At 36.4% G+C, this 16,775-nt stretch overlaps 1 protein-coding gene across 14 annotated transcripts in view; it reads left to right on the top strand.

Annotated features, from left to right (window-relative positions):
• Positions 1-16,775, top strand: part of PARD3 (par-3 family cell polarity regulator) — a 609,985-nt gene that overhangs the window by 414,395 nt on the left and 178,815 nt on the right. For 12 of the 14 annotated variants that reach the window (XM_033105853.1, XM_033105850.1, XM_033105852.1 and 9 more), the window contains one exon: positions 9,238-9,469. In XM_033105853.1, the coding sequence (XP_032961744.1) occupies positions 9,238-9,469 (232 nt within the window). Of the gene's footprint in view, positions 1-9,237; positions 9,470-14,716; positions 14,841-16,775 lie in introns of those variants that run through there. The other 2 variants (XM_033105854.1, XM_033105855.1) reach the window with 1 other exon arrangement.

The following is a 16,775-nucleotide window of genomic DNA, read 5'->3' as shown; positions in this document are numbered from 1 at the left end:
AACCAAATACTAGTCTATTAATTGCACCTATTGATTTTAAGATATATCTAGTTTCGAATTTTAAATTTGAAAACCCGTATGCCTTGAAAACAGACAAATTGTTTTTGAGTGGCTTGCCTATTTTTTTATAGTTCTTTCATTAGGAGATAAGAAAAAAGCATTCTCTACACTGTGCATCACTTAGGTTAGCAGTATGAGATTGGAAGAAACTAAATTTACGTTAGTAAATAAGCTGATCTGAGAGCTTCCAGGGGAATTATTCTTTGTTTTATTAGCTACAAAATAGCATATTGCATTTAATATCTCAGATTTTCTACTTTCAGCATTCTGCACAGTTCTAGCCACCTTCTGTTACTACCTATTTGAGTAAAAATAATGTAAGCTAAGTCTAATTTTATCTTAACGTAGAACCCTTAGATTATAGTAAATATGTGAAAGAATTCAGAATATGGGTTTCAGAGTCAAAGAACTTTGTAAAAGATTTCCTATTTGGTTACTATTTTGATGAATAATTGGATATTGATCTATAAAAATATTCTTTTTCCTGAAATGCTAGGAATAAGAGTAACCTATCCTAGCCTTTTTATACTAATTTGTATACTTAAATATCACCTGCAGTTTAAAAAAAAAAAGGGAGCTTTGGTTGATTTTAGGAGGTTTCTGAATGCAGTATGTGTGTAAGCATGTAAAGCAGCTGGAGCTACTCCATACATTCCTTTTGCTACATGAAAAGTGAAGCCCAAAGTGCAATGAAAAGTCACATCTGAAGTATTAGAATTATAAACTCCTCATTTTAACCATTTTCTCAATAAGAAAAAGCATTTAAATAGTTGCCCAAGATCATACTTAGGAACTGAATCATAGAATGCATACCTTGTGATTATCAGTCCTGTGCTTTTTCTAGAACTTTAAACTTCCAAAGAGAAAAGCCCCTTACACTAAAACCACTTTAAATTACTTGTGTATTAATGAGTTGTGGCACTTAAAATCTGACACTGAGAAGCAGCATAGTTAGGGGCCACTGCGGTGCACAGGCCCCCACTCAGCCTCTGTGGAATCAGAGTGAAGAGGGAGGTAGGGGGAGAAGGTTCTAGGAAGAGGTGTTGGCTGAGGTGAGTGCAGGTGCCTGAGTGACCTTCAGTGAGGTGCGTAGGGAACATACGAGACATGTGGAATGCGGACCATCTCTCGACTGCCGTACTTCTATTAGTTTGATGTGTAGTGTGCTGGTGAAAACACAGTGAGGAATGAGATTTAAGATGTAAGCAGAGAATAGATCACTGACAGCCTAGTTTAAATTACGTGTATTTTACGCTAAGGACCTTAAAGAGCATTTGAAGAATTTCAAGTAAAAGAAGATGATTGTTGGGGGCCCTGGGATACAGGATGGGTTATCAAGGATGGGATGTAAGGAGCAGTGTTGGTGGCAAGAAGCTCAGTTGCATGATAGTATGCAGGAATCCAGGTGAGTAATGATGCTTGGCAATGCCAGGGGACAGGAAGAAAGTGCGTTTATACGCATAGCCTCTCACACACCAAGACAGATGATGATGGGATTTTTCTCATTAGCACTTCCAGGCTCAGAACCTTAGAATCATCAACTCACTGTGTAATCACTCCATTACCAAGCTTTCTTAATCCCCCCCACCCCCGAAATCTCTTAATTTCACTCCTTCTATCCCATCTAGCCCAAATCCTTATTATTTAATATCTGAGGTTATTGTCACAATCTCCTAACTGGTCTTACTCTCGCTAGCTTTGCTGAGGAAGCTCCCTAATCATGTTCTTATTCTCTTATTCTCACAGCCCTCTCCCCCACATCAGCTTCCTCTCCCAGACCATGCATTCTAGGTGAGGTCTGTCTTTTTACTGCCCCTAAACTTCCCCCACCCTTTTACGTGTACATTACACTGTCGTTTTCCTTCTTCAGGAAACATTTCTCTAAGCCATCTGGTTTTCCCTAGCCTTCCTAAAGCCCTAATAGATTGCATACAGTGTGCCTGAGACTTCTTGTTATAAAGTATTTTTTTAACATCAAAAAATTTTAGTTTGTGCTACAATATGGATTGTGGAGAATGGGGGTTAGGAGCACTGGCTTTTGAGGGGGCAGTCATTTTAAATTATCATTAAATAGCAAAATAGAGCATTGCTAGCCATTCACTATTTTATCACATTTGCATGTTTTTGTTGTTATTTATTTTGGTTTTGTTTCTCCACTTAAAAAAGTCATAGCAGTTGCCTGGAACGTCTTTCCTTGATGCTGTCAATAATATTTGATACCAAGCTCACTCCTTGATTAAAATAAAAGTTTAGTGGCAATTTCAACCTTAGGGTTATGAGTGCTATCATTTTGATTCCATAACCAGTCCATTCGGTCTGTTGAAAGAAAGCCGTTGGCTTCAATATACATTGTCTGCATGGACTAGAAAAAGTAGCCATTGCTGACCATTATTTGAATGTAAAAATCAATTAGACACCAAAAGCAAATCTGCAAGTGTTCAGAAAATTGAGGGTCTGACCCTCATTGTACGTGTTTTGCAGCATTTTCTTGGAAAGAGTGGGATAATGGAGGTGACATTCTACCAATATCTTCCCGAGCGTTTCACCTGATTCATTTGGAGGGAGCATTAAAAAGAAGTTTAGAATGTAGAGTAGAAATGAATGGTTATTTAGGTGATCAGTGTTAAATTCTTTGGAAGAATGATCTTATTATTTTTGTCCTTCCACTCACTCCTTACCCCAACATAAACTGAAAGGTTTTTTTATTTTATTTTATTTTTTTAATGAAATAAATGTACTTTTAGAATAGAGTGTCTTAGGAATCTTTTTGAACTTTTCCTCCAGTTGCTGAAACATCTTCTATAATACCACTGATAAATGTCACCTGTTTCTTTCATATCTTTTTCTTCTTTCACGGTCGTACTCTTAGTTCTTCATCTTATAAGTTATTATTCCCACCCCACATTTAGTATAAAAGCTTCTTAGTTCTACATGTTTCATGCCAGTTTTATATGTGTGGTTTCTCTTTTTTAAGTGTTCCAAAAAAGCTAAATTTTTCCATTGCCAAGAGCTCATCGTTCTAATGTTAAAAGTCAGAGTCCAGAAAAGCAGATCCTGTTATTCGACACCATCTGTATCACTAGCTGTTCATTTCCTACATCTTTCTTCCTTTTCCAAAGTCAAAATATTCAATTAAAGTTAGAAACAAAAATAATATTTATGTCCCCAAACTTCTCAAAGTCTACACAGAACTTTGCAATGCCTGGGAGTCCAGTCCTCACTTATTTTTATTACACTGCATTTTACTTAACGATAATCAATAGAAATTGGTAGTGGTGAGTGGCTTTGCTAAATCTAGTGACATTTTTCATTACTAATGTCTGTTTCAACTTACTCATTTTGTTTGTGTTAAGAGGATAGATTCTAATGACCGAGCCTGTGCACAATTATTATCTTTAATCCTTTGTCTTCCAAAATAAATTATAAGTTACTCAAGAATATTTGTTTCTATAACTAGGTATTTGTAATACCGGGAATAATTCTCTATGAATAGGAAGCAATAAAGGATGTATACATCATATGGTTGGCTATTTGTTCAACTATTCTGTCATTCACTCAATCAGTATTTAACAACACCTCTTTGGGCTGTGCCCACAGAGGTGAGTACTTGTTTATGGGTGAATAAGAAGTAATAGTATCATTTTTCCTTTGTACTCCTCTGTTTATACCTATTGGTCAATTCATTTAATTCTAGTAACAAGTCTATACAAATCCTTTAATTTTAGTAAAACTGTCAGAGTTGCCTCGAATGACATTAATTGCTGAATCTTATACTTGTGATCAGTAGCACTGTACATATTCCACACATGCTCTAAAGTTTGATTTATACAAGGTACTTATTAGCGTGCTTTCAGCTGCGTTTAATAGAAAATCCAACTTAGACCAGCTCAAACATTTAGGAAACACATTGTCTTACATAACTGAGTTCTAGAATTAGGCCGTTTCAGGGGATTGTTGATTCTGTAGCCTAATGGTATTATCAAAGACCCAACATCTTTCTGCCTCTTTAGCTACACTGTCCACAATTAGCTCATCGAGAGGTAACTGTAGGGCGCAGGCATTTTATTTTCTTGTTTATATCCAACAGGAGGAAGTGAGCCATCTTCCCAAGCATGGAATATGTCCATTTCGGCTGATGGGGCCACTCTGGGTCTAATAACATTGGACTAATATATCAACAAAGTAGGCACCTATAGGTTGGTGTAACTATAATACTGAAATTACCCCTTGGAGCTAGATTGCATTTCTGAACCATATCAGAGTTCCATTAGGAAGAAGAAAGGGGGAAATGGATTTTGGATAAGCAACCAGCAGAGATCAATAGTAGCATTGTTTCTCAGTGGGGGAAAAAAAAAAGACTAATGACCATGTGACTTAGAGTCAACTTTTGACAATAAAATGTTTGTAATTACTGGAAGTATTTATGGCATAAGCTGCAGAATTTTGAGTTTCAATTGAAACCTACCGCCATTTTCTCCATTATCATTAACGTGTAAGTGCCCATTTTTTCCCAAACTTCTTGGTGACCCAGTCCTAACATGATACCTTGCAGAACTGAGTAGCTTAATTTGTAACATGGATTAGAATTTTAATTGAGCTACATTTGCATGTGTTAAAAACATGGTAATTAGGTATGTCTTAATTCCAGAATGACTGCTACATTAAAAAGAAATAAGCAGCTTCATGTTACACTTTCTTTTAAAAAAGAAACTTGAGAGAATCTTTTTTTATAGGTAATCACATGGGAAAGTAGCTGATAGTTCAGTGCATAGAGTAGGTTAAAATAGGCATAAATGTTAGGCAAAAACAGAAATTTCTATTTGTTTGGAAGAAGATAATCATCGTTCTTTGTGTAGGCTATCTGCAAAAGGAAAGCAAATAATCTGTAAAGATGAGCAAAATTAAAGAGAAAATGTAAAATTTACATATCATTTAAAATAGTAAATTATCTAAATGTAGGTTTATGATTAGTTCGTACATTGTAATTTACTGTATGAACACAAAAGATCAAGCCATTTACTGCTAATATATTACCAGTACTTTTCGTACATGAAAAATTATTTATATGATTTTCTTATTTTATTAGTTTAAGGGAATACAAATATGTACCTTATTATAAAGCTAGTACTAAATGTACAGTTTTGTTTTAAAAGTTGAAAATAACCTGACTAGTATATCAGTGACCTTGGGGGGGGGGGTCCACACACACACACATACACACACACACACACACACACACACATATATAAAGCATGTGTAACCAATTTATTTAGGTTTTTAAAAACCACAGTTATCTTGCATAGGGATATGGTAAATTAAGATATTCTTATTTTTTCCTATCAAATAATTTTAGAGTTTGAAGCATATATAATGTGATACTTTAAAAGAACATCTTATGTTTGTACATATGAAGCCACATATTGCTAAATATTTTTAATTAGTTGGCATTCGAAGGGATTAGTTAAATCAGTACACCCCCAGAAAAATTTCTGTGATAATGTATTATCTAAATTAGAACGTTCAAAATAAGTGTAAAGAATCTCAAATATGCATGTATCATCTTAAATAGTCCACTTGCTTGGGGCCGGAATCTGAGCTAAGATTTTTTATTTTATAAAATGAGGTTACAAAACCCAAAGATAATAAATGATTTAATACTGATTTTCTCTGTTTCACCCAATGTAGAAAATAATTTGTATTACATACACCAGAAAATTATTGTGACTATGAAAAGAATTGGCAACAAATGTGACTTCAGCATATAGTTAGTTGTGAAGGCTCTGCCTTTATCCTGTTACCGAGCCAAGAGCAGACATATGCCCCTTGCACTTCTGCCAAAACTGTTAGGCAGAAAACTAGCAGAATTGCTACTGATACTTCCATTCATGATTTATGATAATGGTTGCTGTGGAAGACTAAGTCATTTACATTTATTGGGCTCGTTTTTCGTTTATAGTTTTCAGACATTTGGAGAGGGTTGTAAAATCCATTAGACGATACATATAGTACTAACAATAATAACATAAAAATATACTAGACACTGATAACTAAACCAAGTACAGGTGACCCTTGAACACCACAGGTTTGAACTGCACAAGTCCACTTATACGAGGATATTTTTCAGTAAATAAATAAACACAGTACTTACTATAAGTGTATTTTCTCTCATGATTTTCTTAATGACATTTTCTTTAGCTTATTTTATTGTAAGAATACAGTATACAATATACATAGTATGCAAAATATGTATAAATTGACTGTTTATGTTCATTGGTAAGGCTTTCAGTTAACAGTAGGCTATTAGTAGTTAAGTTTTGGGGAAGTTAAGTTATATGCGGATTTTCAACTGTGTGGGGACCGGTGCCCTTAACCTCCACGTTGTTCAAGGATTGACTAACTGTACAATGGACCTTCCTAGTGTTACTGTAGTTGGTGTGTGGCTAGTTTTGTCAGGCTTCATTAGAGGAGAGGAGGCATTGTTCTGAAGCTAGGGGAATACCCAGAGGTTGAATAAACAAACGCTTGTTTGGTCGGTATGCAGTCGTTAGTCAGCAATCCTTCATTTAAACAATCATTGATGAGCAGCTGCTGTCTACCTGGCATTCCTCAATTTAGAAGCTTAGAGAATGGGAGACAAACATGTAATCATGTCATACGAGAAGTACAATAATAAAAGTTTATACAAAGATTTATGGGAGTATAGATAAAAGGAGTTTTGCATGCTGGGAATTTTAGAAAATCTATTAGCATCCATCTATTTAACATAAGTATACCAACAGACCTAGGTTTGTAGGTCCTGAGAACTTTTGAGAACTGTTTTATAATGATTTGGTCGACTATCTCAAAGTTGAGGCCACACCTATTTCCCAAAGGCTTGACGCAGTGGTTGGCAATCAGATAGAGGACAGTCGTGTCAAGGGTATTGACAAGATGCTGCAACCCTGCTAAAGCTACATTGACGTTCTCTTGGGGGTTGAGGGGGTGCTCTCATTTGAAAGGCTTCATATAATTAGCAGGCTCCCGGGACAGTAGGCCAGGATATTCTTTCTCTGGTCTGTGTAAACCAGAAAAAGGGGCAGGCTTAGCATTTATTTGCCAGGCTACAAATTTTCACTAGCAATGCCTATCTGAAACTTATAACTGGCTACTTCTAACAAGCCTGTACAATTCCTATTTACAGATTAATTGACAGAGAGGAAAAGAAGCAAAATTTTTAAAAATCGACCACGTCCCCTGGAGGAGGAAGGTAGCTCACAATTAGGTAACGAAGTACAGAGGGAGGTTAACTTTCCTAAAGTCGTGTCTCTGGTTCCTAGCCTGTCCTAGAGTCATTTCACATTGGATCTAGCTTTTAGAGTGATGTCACTCATCTGAGCCACAAGTCACAGCGCGAAATGAACACGCAGGATTGACAACAGTGTTCTGAAATCCATTACTGACTGCTGGAATTATCTTCTGGGCAGACTGTGTAGTGACTGGATGGTAGCTTACTGAAATCCCTGCTGTGTGAAGTGTGGAATCGAACATTCACAGAGTTGATCAAAGAAATGCATGCAGGTCTTGCTAAGTACAACTGTACAAGGATATAATAGTAAAAAGAGCCCCAAACTGGGAGTGTGCTGGCCCCAAACCTTTTGTTTCCTCAGCAGGTAATGGAAAAAGTTGGTCTAAATGACCTCCACAGTACCTTCAGGATTTAGATGTGGTAATATTTTTACTCTTTGGCCAGACCTAGGGTATGATCTGCTGAGATGGGAAATGTGTTGGCTCATGTTTTCAACCAGATATGTCAACAAAAGAATTCTACACCTTTTTTTGAGTATTATGGTAAATACCTGGCGTTGTTTTAAAAAACTGTATTATTTGGATGTAGTCATGTCAACATTTGATAGTCTCTTCTCAGATGTGCGAGGGTTTAGTATCAGAACACTAAGATACTGAGATTGTTTTAACTCGTCTTATTATACTTTTGATATTGTGTATTGCTAACTTAGGTTCCCCTTACTGATAGAGAAGCAAGACTGAATTTAACTGAAAGATGTATTAACTTGATTTAGAGGTCAGTTCTTTTTGAAAGATTGGGAGGAAGCCTAACTGTTCTTTTTGGTTCTATATTTGAAGAAATCCTAAAAAGTACTGATTCATACTTTATTTGTTGATGCAGGAAAAAGAAGAAAAATGACCTCAGAATTAAACGGGTAACTCGAAGACCCAGTAAATCTTACTATATTTGGAAGTAAAACCTTAGGCAATTAATCTCAGAAAAGATTTATGAGAATGGCTGTTAATATGTACATCTATTTCTTCCTACTTAATATAGAAATTCTTAAAGTTCTTTTGGTAGGTGGAAACCCGCTTTAGTTACTTGTTGTTCTTTCAAATGCAAACAGTTTGGGGTATTGAATTGCCATTGGACCATATGTCTATGAAATGTGGTTCAAAGGATGGAATACTGTTATTACTAAGTCGAGCTTTTATCTGCAAAGTTCAGCAGAGTGTAAGGTTATTGAATCACACATTTTCATAGCTCTATCCACCTCTATTCACCTGCATTGTGAAGACTGCCATGCAAAATTGTTTAGGATTAGAACATATAGTACCATTTACTTACAATGTTGACCAAATGACAGTATAAAAAGAAGCTGCAGAGGCTATGAAGGTCCAGTCTTCTGTGTGCAGAAATCACAAACGGACATATTTGGGAGCCGAGGAAGAAAGCCATTGTGCCTACTAGGGAATGGCGTAGTCGAACCCATTAATGAGGGGCCAGAGTGGATCCACTTTATCCTTACTCAAGGGCAGAGGAGGCACTTGGGGAGGGGCTGCTTGTTTTCTTTTCATTTTGCAAATAAAGTAAATAGGACCCGTATCGGTCTGTGCTGTGTGATGAGGGCCAGCTAATCCCTGCAGCAATACGTGCTCTGTATCAAGGAGGGTATTACCCCGAGTGAGCACCTGACTGGGAAGCGGCTGCTCTCTGACTATTGTAATCACCCACGTCACGTAGTATGTTCTCATTCTACTCAAAAGCAAACAGCATTGCAACCCATGTTATGGCAGAGACATACAGTGGAAAATGTAGGAAAATGAAATCCTCGCATATATTTTAGCTTTCTTCTGTTTGTACTTTTGGTTCACTGTATTCCTTTTCTTTTTTTATTTTCCCCCCCTTTCTAGTGGAAGAAGACACAGAAGAAAGTTCAAGATCGGGGAGAGAGTCTGTGTCCACAGCCAGTGACCAGCCTTCACATTCTCTGGAGAGACAAATGAATGGAAACCAAGAGAAAGGCGATAAGAGTGATAGGAGAAAGGATAAAACTGGAAAAGAGAAGAAGAAAGATAGAGATAAGGAAAAGGATAAAATGAAAGCCAAGAAGGGAATGCTGAAGGGTTTGGGAGACATGTTCAGGTAAGTCTTTGCCACCCCAAACCAGACCATCCCACAACATATGTGTGAGATTAATAAATACTGAAAGCACAGATTTGAAAACATTATTTGAGGTCAGCCAAAATCCTTTCTGATTTCCACCCTCAGTTATTGCATTTTTACTCTTTAGGATTTCACTTTCATTATTTCAGACCATTTTAGCCTTAAAGATCATACCTTGCCAACCACAGAAATGACTGCTGTGCTTGAGGAAGGAGGGGCAAGTCTGTATCTTAGGCCTGAGAGTAACAACCCCATTGAGACAAAGGGCTGTTAAAGCAGTGTTTGTTCTTTCATGAATGTGAACAATGGTTCATTATTTAAATTTAACATAGAGCTCAAGTTGGTGGTAGCATTTAAAGGTTCATTAAAAACAAGACTAATAAAAAAATGTTGCAAATAGGGCTTCAATTAAGCTGTGTTGATTAATTTAATACTTATTACTTCGGTCTGTAAAGATTTCATTAAACGTAGTCTCTGGCTGTTTCCTGACAGCAGTTTTTGTGTCCCTAAATTATACTCTAAGATTACTTAGCATATCATTTTTTACACATCATTGCAACACAATAAAAGTGACAAGTTGCTCAGAAGTTGCACTGAAACTCTCACGTAAATGTTCTTAGATAGGTGATTTATAATATTCAAGTATTTAATGGGAAATATAAAGATTACTCGATTGTTCCATAAATTAAACCCCTAAACATATCAAGATGATGGTTTAAATTTGAAAACACACAGCATAGCCACTTGACTCTTCAAAAAGTAGTTATCCTGCATTATGAATACCTTCTTTTTAACTTTTATAATTGTAAAATGTGAATGACCTTTTATTTTCGTCGAATCTCTTGATGGATGGTGCTGAGGTTGACCTCAATAACTCAGGGAGTTACAGATAAGCCAAATCGGCAAACTTGAGGACTCAGGGCCCAGCTTTCAGGCTACATAGCACAACAGATGTGTTCTGTAGATGTCTGATTAAGTCAAGTGCATGGAAGAAGTAAACTATAGATTGGAGAAAACACAAAGTCTGGCCTATTATCAGTGTCAGCTTTAATTTAAATACAACTGGATTTCCATTTCCAGTGCTTCAGAACATCGGGATTTCCATACTTTTACATTAGAGTTTTTCTTGTTTATATGCTGACCTTCTGAATGCATTTTCAGTCGGATCATCTTTCTTCATTATATTTCATGTCCAAGATCACTTACGGGGTGAAATTGCTCTAATTGCCACTTTATTTCAGTTTCTGTGTTAGCCAGGGGGCTTTTCATTCCATATATGCAAACTGACAGCTCATAAACTGGCACCTATATAACATACAGAAAGAAGGTTGTTGCCATCAATTAAAATTTGAGGAATTTGTACAATTGTCTCCTTTAAATTAGAGAATATGAAAAGGGAGGAAGCCTCCCCTGAGACTTATGCATCCGACTTGGAGCCCAGTCTCATTTCCAGGGTTTCTCCTGAAGTCTTATTGAAAGCTGATGGCTTGTTAGTTTTCATTCGTTAGTCAGCATTTGTCTGATAGATACAGTGCTCTGTTCTTCTCATGGAATAGAAAATAAGCAAACTTTTAGTTTGTTTATAAATTATTTTAATTGTAAATTTTTTTTTCTGTAACGTGGAACTCCAGAATGAGACCTTATGATCAGATTTTCTTTTGGAGGCCAGAGGAGTGGAGAGTGTGGAGCCCATTGGGAAATATATGTTGTTTCAAAGGAGCCTGAATTGCAACCCAACCCACCTCTCTTTTTGCTAAAAGCTCTGTAAAGTACTATATGATGATTTTTTTCTAGATCAAATTCTATAGCTTGTACCTATAACCTATAGGGAAAGCCAGCTTTGTGATGAAGTTGACCTATTTATAAGTTCAAAGGCCTGCATATTCTTGAAAATCAGCTTCTATGTGTAGGTGCAGGGGCTGAAGGTTTTTTCTAAAAACCAAGTTCGTATTCTCTCAGTGTTTAAGAATGGCTAGTAAGAAAATCACAGACATCTACCTTTCCTGGGTATATAGCATATAAATGGTTTGTTAGTCAGCTCACATTGGCTTGTGAAAGCCAATTGTTTAATTTTTAGAAAGTTTGCCAACCAGTTAGGGTTAAAACATAACCATTACTAAAAATTAAGTTCTATAAAATATTCAAAATTCATCACTTCCTAATGATTTTATTACATGTTACTATTTATACCAATTGTGTTGGCATGATGTTAATACTGTATATACCACTGTGAGGCTCTCCCAGCTCCACCTTTGGTGACATTATGCTGTGAGCTTAAAATCAGCCATGATGTGTGTACATTCACCATGGAAGTGTGCGAATTCCACAAAACTGAGTTTTTTCTCTGAGGAGAGCAATACACCATTGTCAGGGAGGAAAAATAAATGTCCTCCTACTTTTCTAAGATCTTTTGGCTGGACAAATAAATCAAATAAACATGAGATATATTAACAGGGGAAAATGACCCAATTTATTATGTATGTACACAAGGGGGTTCCCTAAGAATGTGAGACCTGCCATGTTTAACAGTGGGACACAGAGAGGACTTGGATCAAAGGGACCTTGCTAGGTTTCTCCCTGTCTGTCACACTTACTTCATCTTAATCTATAGTTTTCTATGATAATAGCTCCCTTCTTGGAGCAGGTTCTCTATCTAAATTTTTTGAGCCGGTAGGGGGAAGATCAAAGGTTCTCTTGAGTCTTTTGTTTCTTAAACATAATCAGCTTAAAATAATCAGTATCTTAAAAAGGGCATAGTTTTGTGTGGAAAACTCTGTTTCCCTTTACCACCACATGGAGAATGTAAATATATCTTAAGCAGAGTTGCAGTATCTTGTCTAGTTCTCTTGATCATGGCTGTCTTCTGTCTGATTGCAAACCAGTGCTTAATCGCTTTGGGAAATGGCTGTGAAGCTTGTCAAATACAGTGGTACCTTGGTTTCTGAACATAATCCATTCCAGAAGACTGTTGGAGTTCTGAAACATTCGAAAACCGAGGCACCTTTTCCCCATAGAAAGTAATGCAAAATGGATTAATCCGTTCCAGACCATTAAAATCAACCCCTAAAACTGCAAATTTAGCATGAATTTTACTATCTAATGATACCATAGATCCATAAAATTTACAGCGTTCGTAAACCGAAATGTTCGTCAACAAAGACGTTCGAAAACCGAGGTACCACTGTACTGCTCCTGGTATTGAGAATAATTTATTAAGCATAAAATAAGCTTTTCGTTAGTTTTACTATTGGCTCTTAATTATTCCTTCATTATTATACTCCTTAGTATTTGAGAAGATCTTAAAGCATTGTTAAATTTTTCAAAACAACTTTTAACTGTCTTCCATACCTACTGAATCTATTTGAGGTTGATAGACTCTCAGGTTGATGTTAAAATATAACATAAGGAATATAGTAAGATTTTAAAGTTAGTTGCTTCCTTTCTCTGTGTTCTTTTAAATAGGATGTGAGTTCCTTAGCAGGGTTTGCTTTTAAAAAGCTTGATTAAACTATATACATGCATGTACATTTCTTAGAACAGTTTATAAGGAGATTCAAATATGGCTGGCCAATGTTGGCCTGAAGTACAAAGAGGGATGTGTGTGAGTGCACGTGTGTGTGTATGTGTGTGTGTGTGTGTGTGTGTGTGTGTGATGATTTTGTTTCTGTTTTTTGGTTCAGAGAACAAAGAAAAGGCTAGGGTTAGGGACATAAGCTATTTGGAGTCTAGCTTTCTAGGTATATGAGCCTCTTTTCTCTTTAGTTGCTTGAGGAAATAATAGTATGTTTTCCTTCAAAGACAGGCTCACAGTCCTCCCACCCCCTCAAACCAACCAACAACAAAAAACCCCCGCACGCTCTATTCCTACCCCTATAGGGTTCCTGTGATTTGGGGTTAAGTATGATGAGGGTCAAATAGATGGACCACAGTTTTAAAGCCCTAACAGAAGAAACCATGACCCATTCAGTAGGTATTTTAATTCAATGGTATATACAAAGGATTTGGTATTCTGTTTCTCACATTGAATGGTATTTGCAAAAATGATTTAATTATTGATAATCAGCTCTAGGAATGATTGTCATGAGTCTTATGAATCACTCTTTTGTTTATAAATTATGGAGTATATGAAGTTTAAAGTTGCTTTAATGCAAGTTTTAAATCTATAAGGAATCAAATAACAAATGTAAAGTGTGTCACGTTTGTATGAATTTCTCCTTGTTCATACCACGTCTTTTGCACATAAGGAGATCCTACTGCCTTAATTAAAATGACTTTGTATTTAAGAAACCTACTGTGCTTACTAAACAGGTAAACACGATGTGTTAATGTAATCATTTTGAGTGCAAAATGCAGAGCAGAGGGAGGGTCTGAAATTTTGACTCTGTATATGTTTGATTCTTAGATGCTTGACTATTCAAATTTAATACTATAAAGTATTTCTCAGAATTCTGCGATTGTATGAAATTGTCACTAAAGAGGGGACTAAGTCTATACTTCAGAAGGAGAGAGAGATCTATTGTTTAATGTTTTAAATGTGTTCATTTTTAAGTGAAATCAGCAGCATTATTAAGCAACAGGCTTTTGCCCTGGTTTTTGCCCATCTCCAAATTGAAATAATCAACAAGATTATAAAATCCTGTGTTTAGGACAATATTTTCAGGTATTAAGCATTTAAAATTGCATATTTCCCTTTCAGTCCTGGAGTAAAGGCAATTTGATGTTGCTTTGCCTGAAAAATGAGAATTATTGTCATTTGAATGTCCTAGAGTTGTGTGCACTCTAAAACTGAAGATCCTTAGAACTAACCTTATTGTTCCTGTCTCAGATCTATTTGTGTTGTTGTCTATATGTGATAGCTGAGAGTTTATTACTATGGAAAGCCAAAGCAAAAGTAATGTTGCAATATTACCATTAAAATTGAATCCTCCAATTACACTTAAAGTGATGACCTGGGTCCCTGCAGCATTGTTTTATTCAGTTTTGTAAAAGGAAATAGATAATTTAGTTTGAAACCTTGTTTGGTTGAAATCAGATACACTACTATCTTTCCCTTTTTAGAATGGAATAGTTTTCAGAACATGATACACAGGATCAGATTTTAAAACTTAATGTTGTAGCTGGATTACACCTTTTAGGCTCTTGAGAGAATAACAAACACGATTGACTATTGCTTCTTCCCTTACCTGTACATACTAACTGTGTGTCTGTACCGTGTTTCTCGTTTAGCCTTGCCAAACTGAAGCCTGAGAAGAGATGAACAACAAACCAGATTCAAAAATGGCTTGAGAAGCATATATTGCACAGTCGTTTTTTTAAAAAAAACAACAACAATAAATCTACTTTTAATGAATTCTTAGTGGCTGTTGACGAATTTTGTTTACGACATCAGCAGTTTTGATGGTTTAGTAATTTCCATATTAATCAATTTGAAACTTTCTGATTTTGATTTCAATCTTGGGGGTTTAAATTACTGCTTGAAAAGGCAGAAAAGTGATTTTTCCTATCATTTTTTATTAGCCCCTTTTCATAGTGGAAAACCATAGTCCTAGCTGCTGGCGTATTCAGAAATCATCAGCACACAGCAATCGGATGTTAGAATCAGTGCTTTCGAAGTTATATAATGTGCCATTTTGGTTTTGTGTGGCCAGGCACACAAGCAGGCCAAGAATTAACAGTTCAAGAGCAGTGAGGTATGTCTGTTGGGATAGTCACCCGTCAGGTGGTAAACAAGTGGGCCAGTCTGAAAGTGACTCTTGGGCAAAGTTTAGTGCCTTCCTGGGTTGCAGAGTTTCTACAAAAAAGGGGTTAGGAAAATAAATATCTGTGCTCAGAGATGGCTGAACCAGCAGGTTCTTCCAATGGGAAAAAGTAGAGATACTTTGGCCAGTAATCCTTGAGGTTTGCTGAGACCACAGGGAATGAGGGCATACATTCTTTTATAAAAGTGTTTCTGGCAAGAGTCTGTCTGCCAAGTGTTCTAATCGCAGATCCAAATGCTGGTCCAGGTGGATCGCAGACTGTCCTTACTTTAGAATGAAGCTTTCTGCCTGTAAGAATTAGTCTTTGGTCTTTATGCCTCTTAGGATTTCAGACAAAGACTATTACCTAGCTCTATTTTCTGAAAATGTTAGGGTTGCATCCCACTTAAAAATAAGTGTGATGAAAAGGCAAAGCATTTAATAAAGTGTATTGTGGAATTGGGTCACGTGCCATGAGAAGCATTTTGCTCTGCTCTGACAAGGTAGCAGCTTGCCATTTCAGCCTCGCCTCCGACCCCCGCCAAGCAAAAGCCCTTGCTTATAGAAAGGCACACAAAACAGCGTTTATTTATTCATGTCAGAAGTATCAAGACTTGTAGTTTTTATGACTCAGGCCTAATTGCCATGTGGATTAATGTGACCAGGTTCACATTGGTAAAATTAAGTGGCATCCGGTGCAATCTGCTGGTGACTTGGGGAATGCAGTTAAAATAAATATGTAAAAAACTGTCCCCATCTAAATGAAACACAAGAACAGCACTTTGACATAGAAAAGAAAGAATGTGAAAAGAGCAATTTTGCATAATTTTGTTTTCTTGTTTGTCATCTGGACTGAGAACAGCTCTGTTCTATAAGGACACATATTGGGAGGTTTCCTTGGAGTAATTTTCAGATTTGTAAATCCCAAGAACTTAATGTATGCTTCTTTTAATTTGAATGGAAACAGAGGTTCCCATTTTTAATACAGGAAAATAAATGTCAGGTTGACCTGTTAGCAAAGAAAATTCCTAGGGTAGCTGACATCATATTCTTCAAGTGTTCTTCTTTTCCTTGTTAGCAGTTTTAAGTAGAGAGCTTCTGACATCTACAGCACGGAAGCTGACTGCAAAGGAAGCCAGAGGAGGCACAAAGCATGACAGCTAGGCCTTCCGAAGACCTTTCTGACGGTTTTTAACGTTTCTTTTCCATAGACCTTCAGCATGAATATAGAATGCAAGTGTCAAGGATGACACCTACTTTATAGCCCCTGTAAAGCAAACCTTTTCGTAAAAGAAATTTTTGACAGTTCTGAGATGCTAAGTCAATTTCAATTCCAGACTGGGTAGAAAATGGAATCTTTTTTTTCTACAATTGATGTGAAAATTGAAGGCTAGTAACTATTCACTCTCTAATAACACAGGGTAAATAAATACTATCACACCATTGAAAAATGTACGGGAAGACAGGCTCGGCTAATGACATTTATCACAACATATATTGGAAATATTATATCTGATGCTTTTTTATTTGTTTCCATTACAAGCTCT

This window comes from Rhinolophus ferrumequinum, chromosome 5 (genome assembly GCF_004115265.2).
Source record: "Rhinolophus ferrumequinum isolate MPI-CBG mRhiFer1 chromosome 5, mRhiFer1_v1.p, whole genome shotgun sequence".
NCBI classification, from domain to species: domain Eukaryota; kingdom Metazoa; phylum Chordata; class Mammalia; order Chiroptera; family Rhinolophidae; genus Rhinolophus; species Rhinolophus ferrumequinum.
The sequence above is the reverse complement of the archived record's forward strand: the minus strand, read 5'-3'. Positions and strand labels throughout refer to the sequence as shown.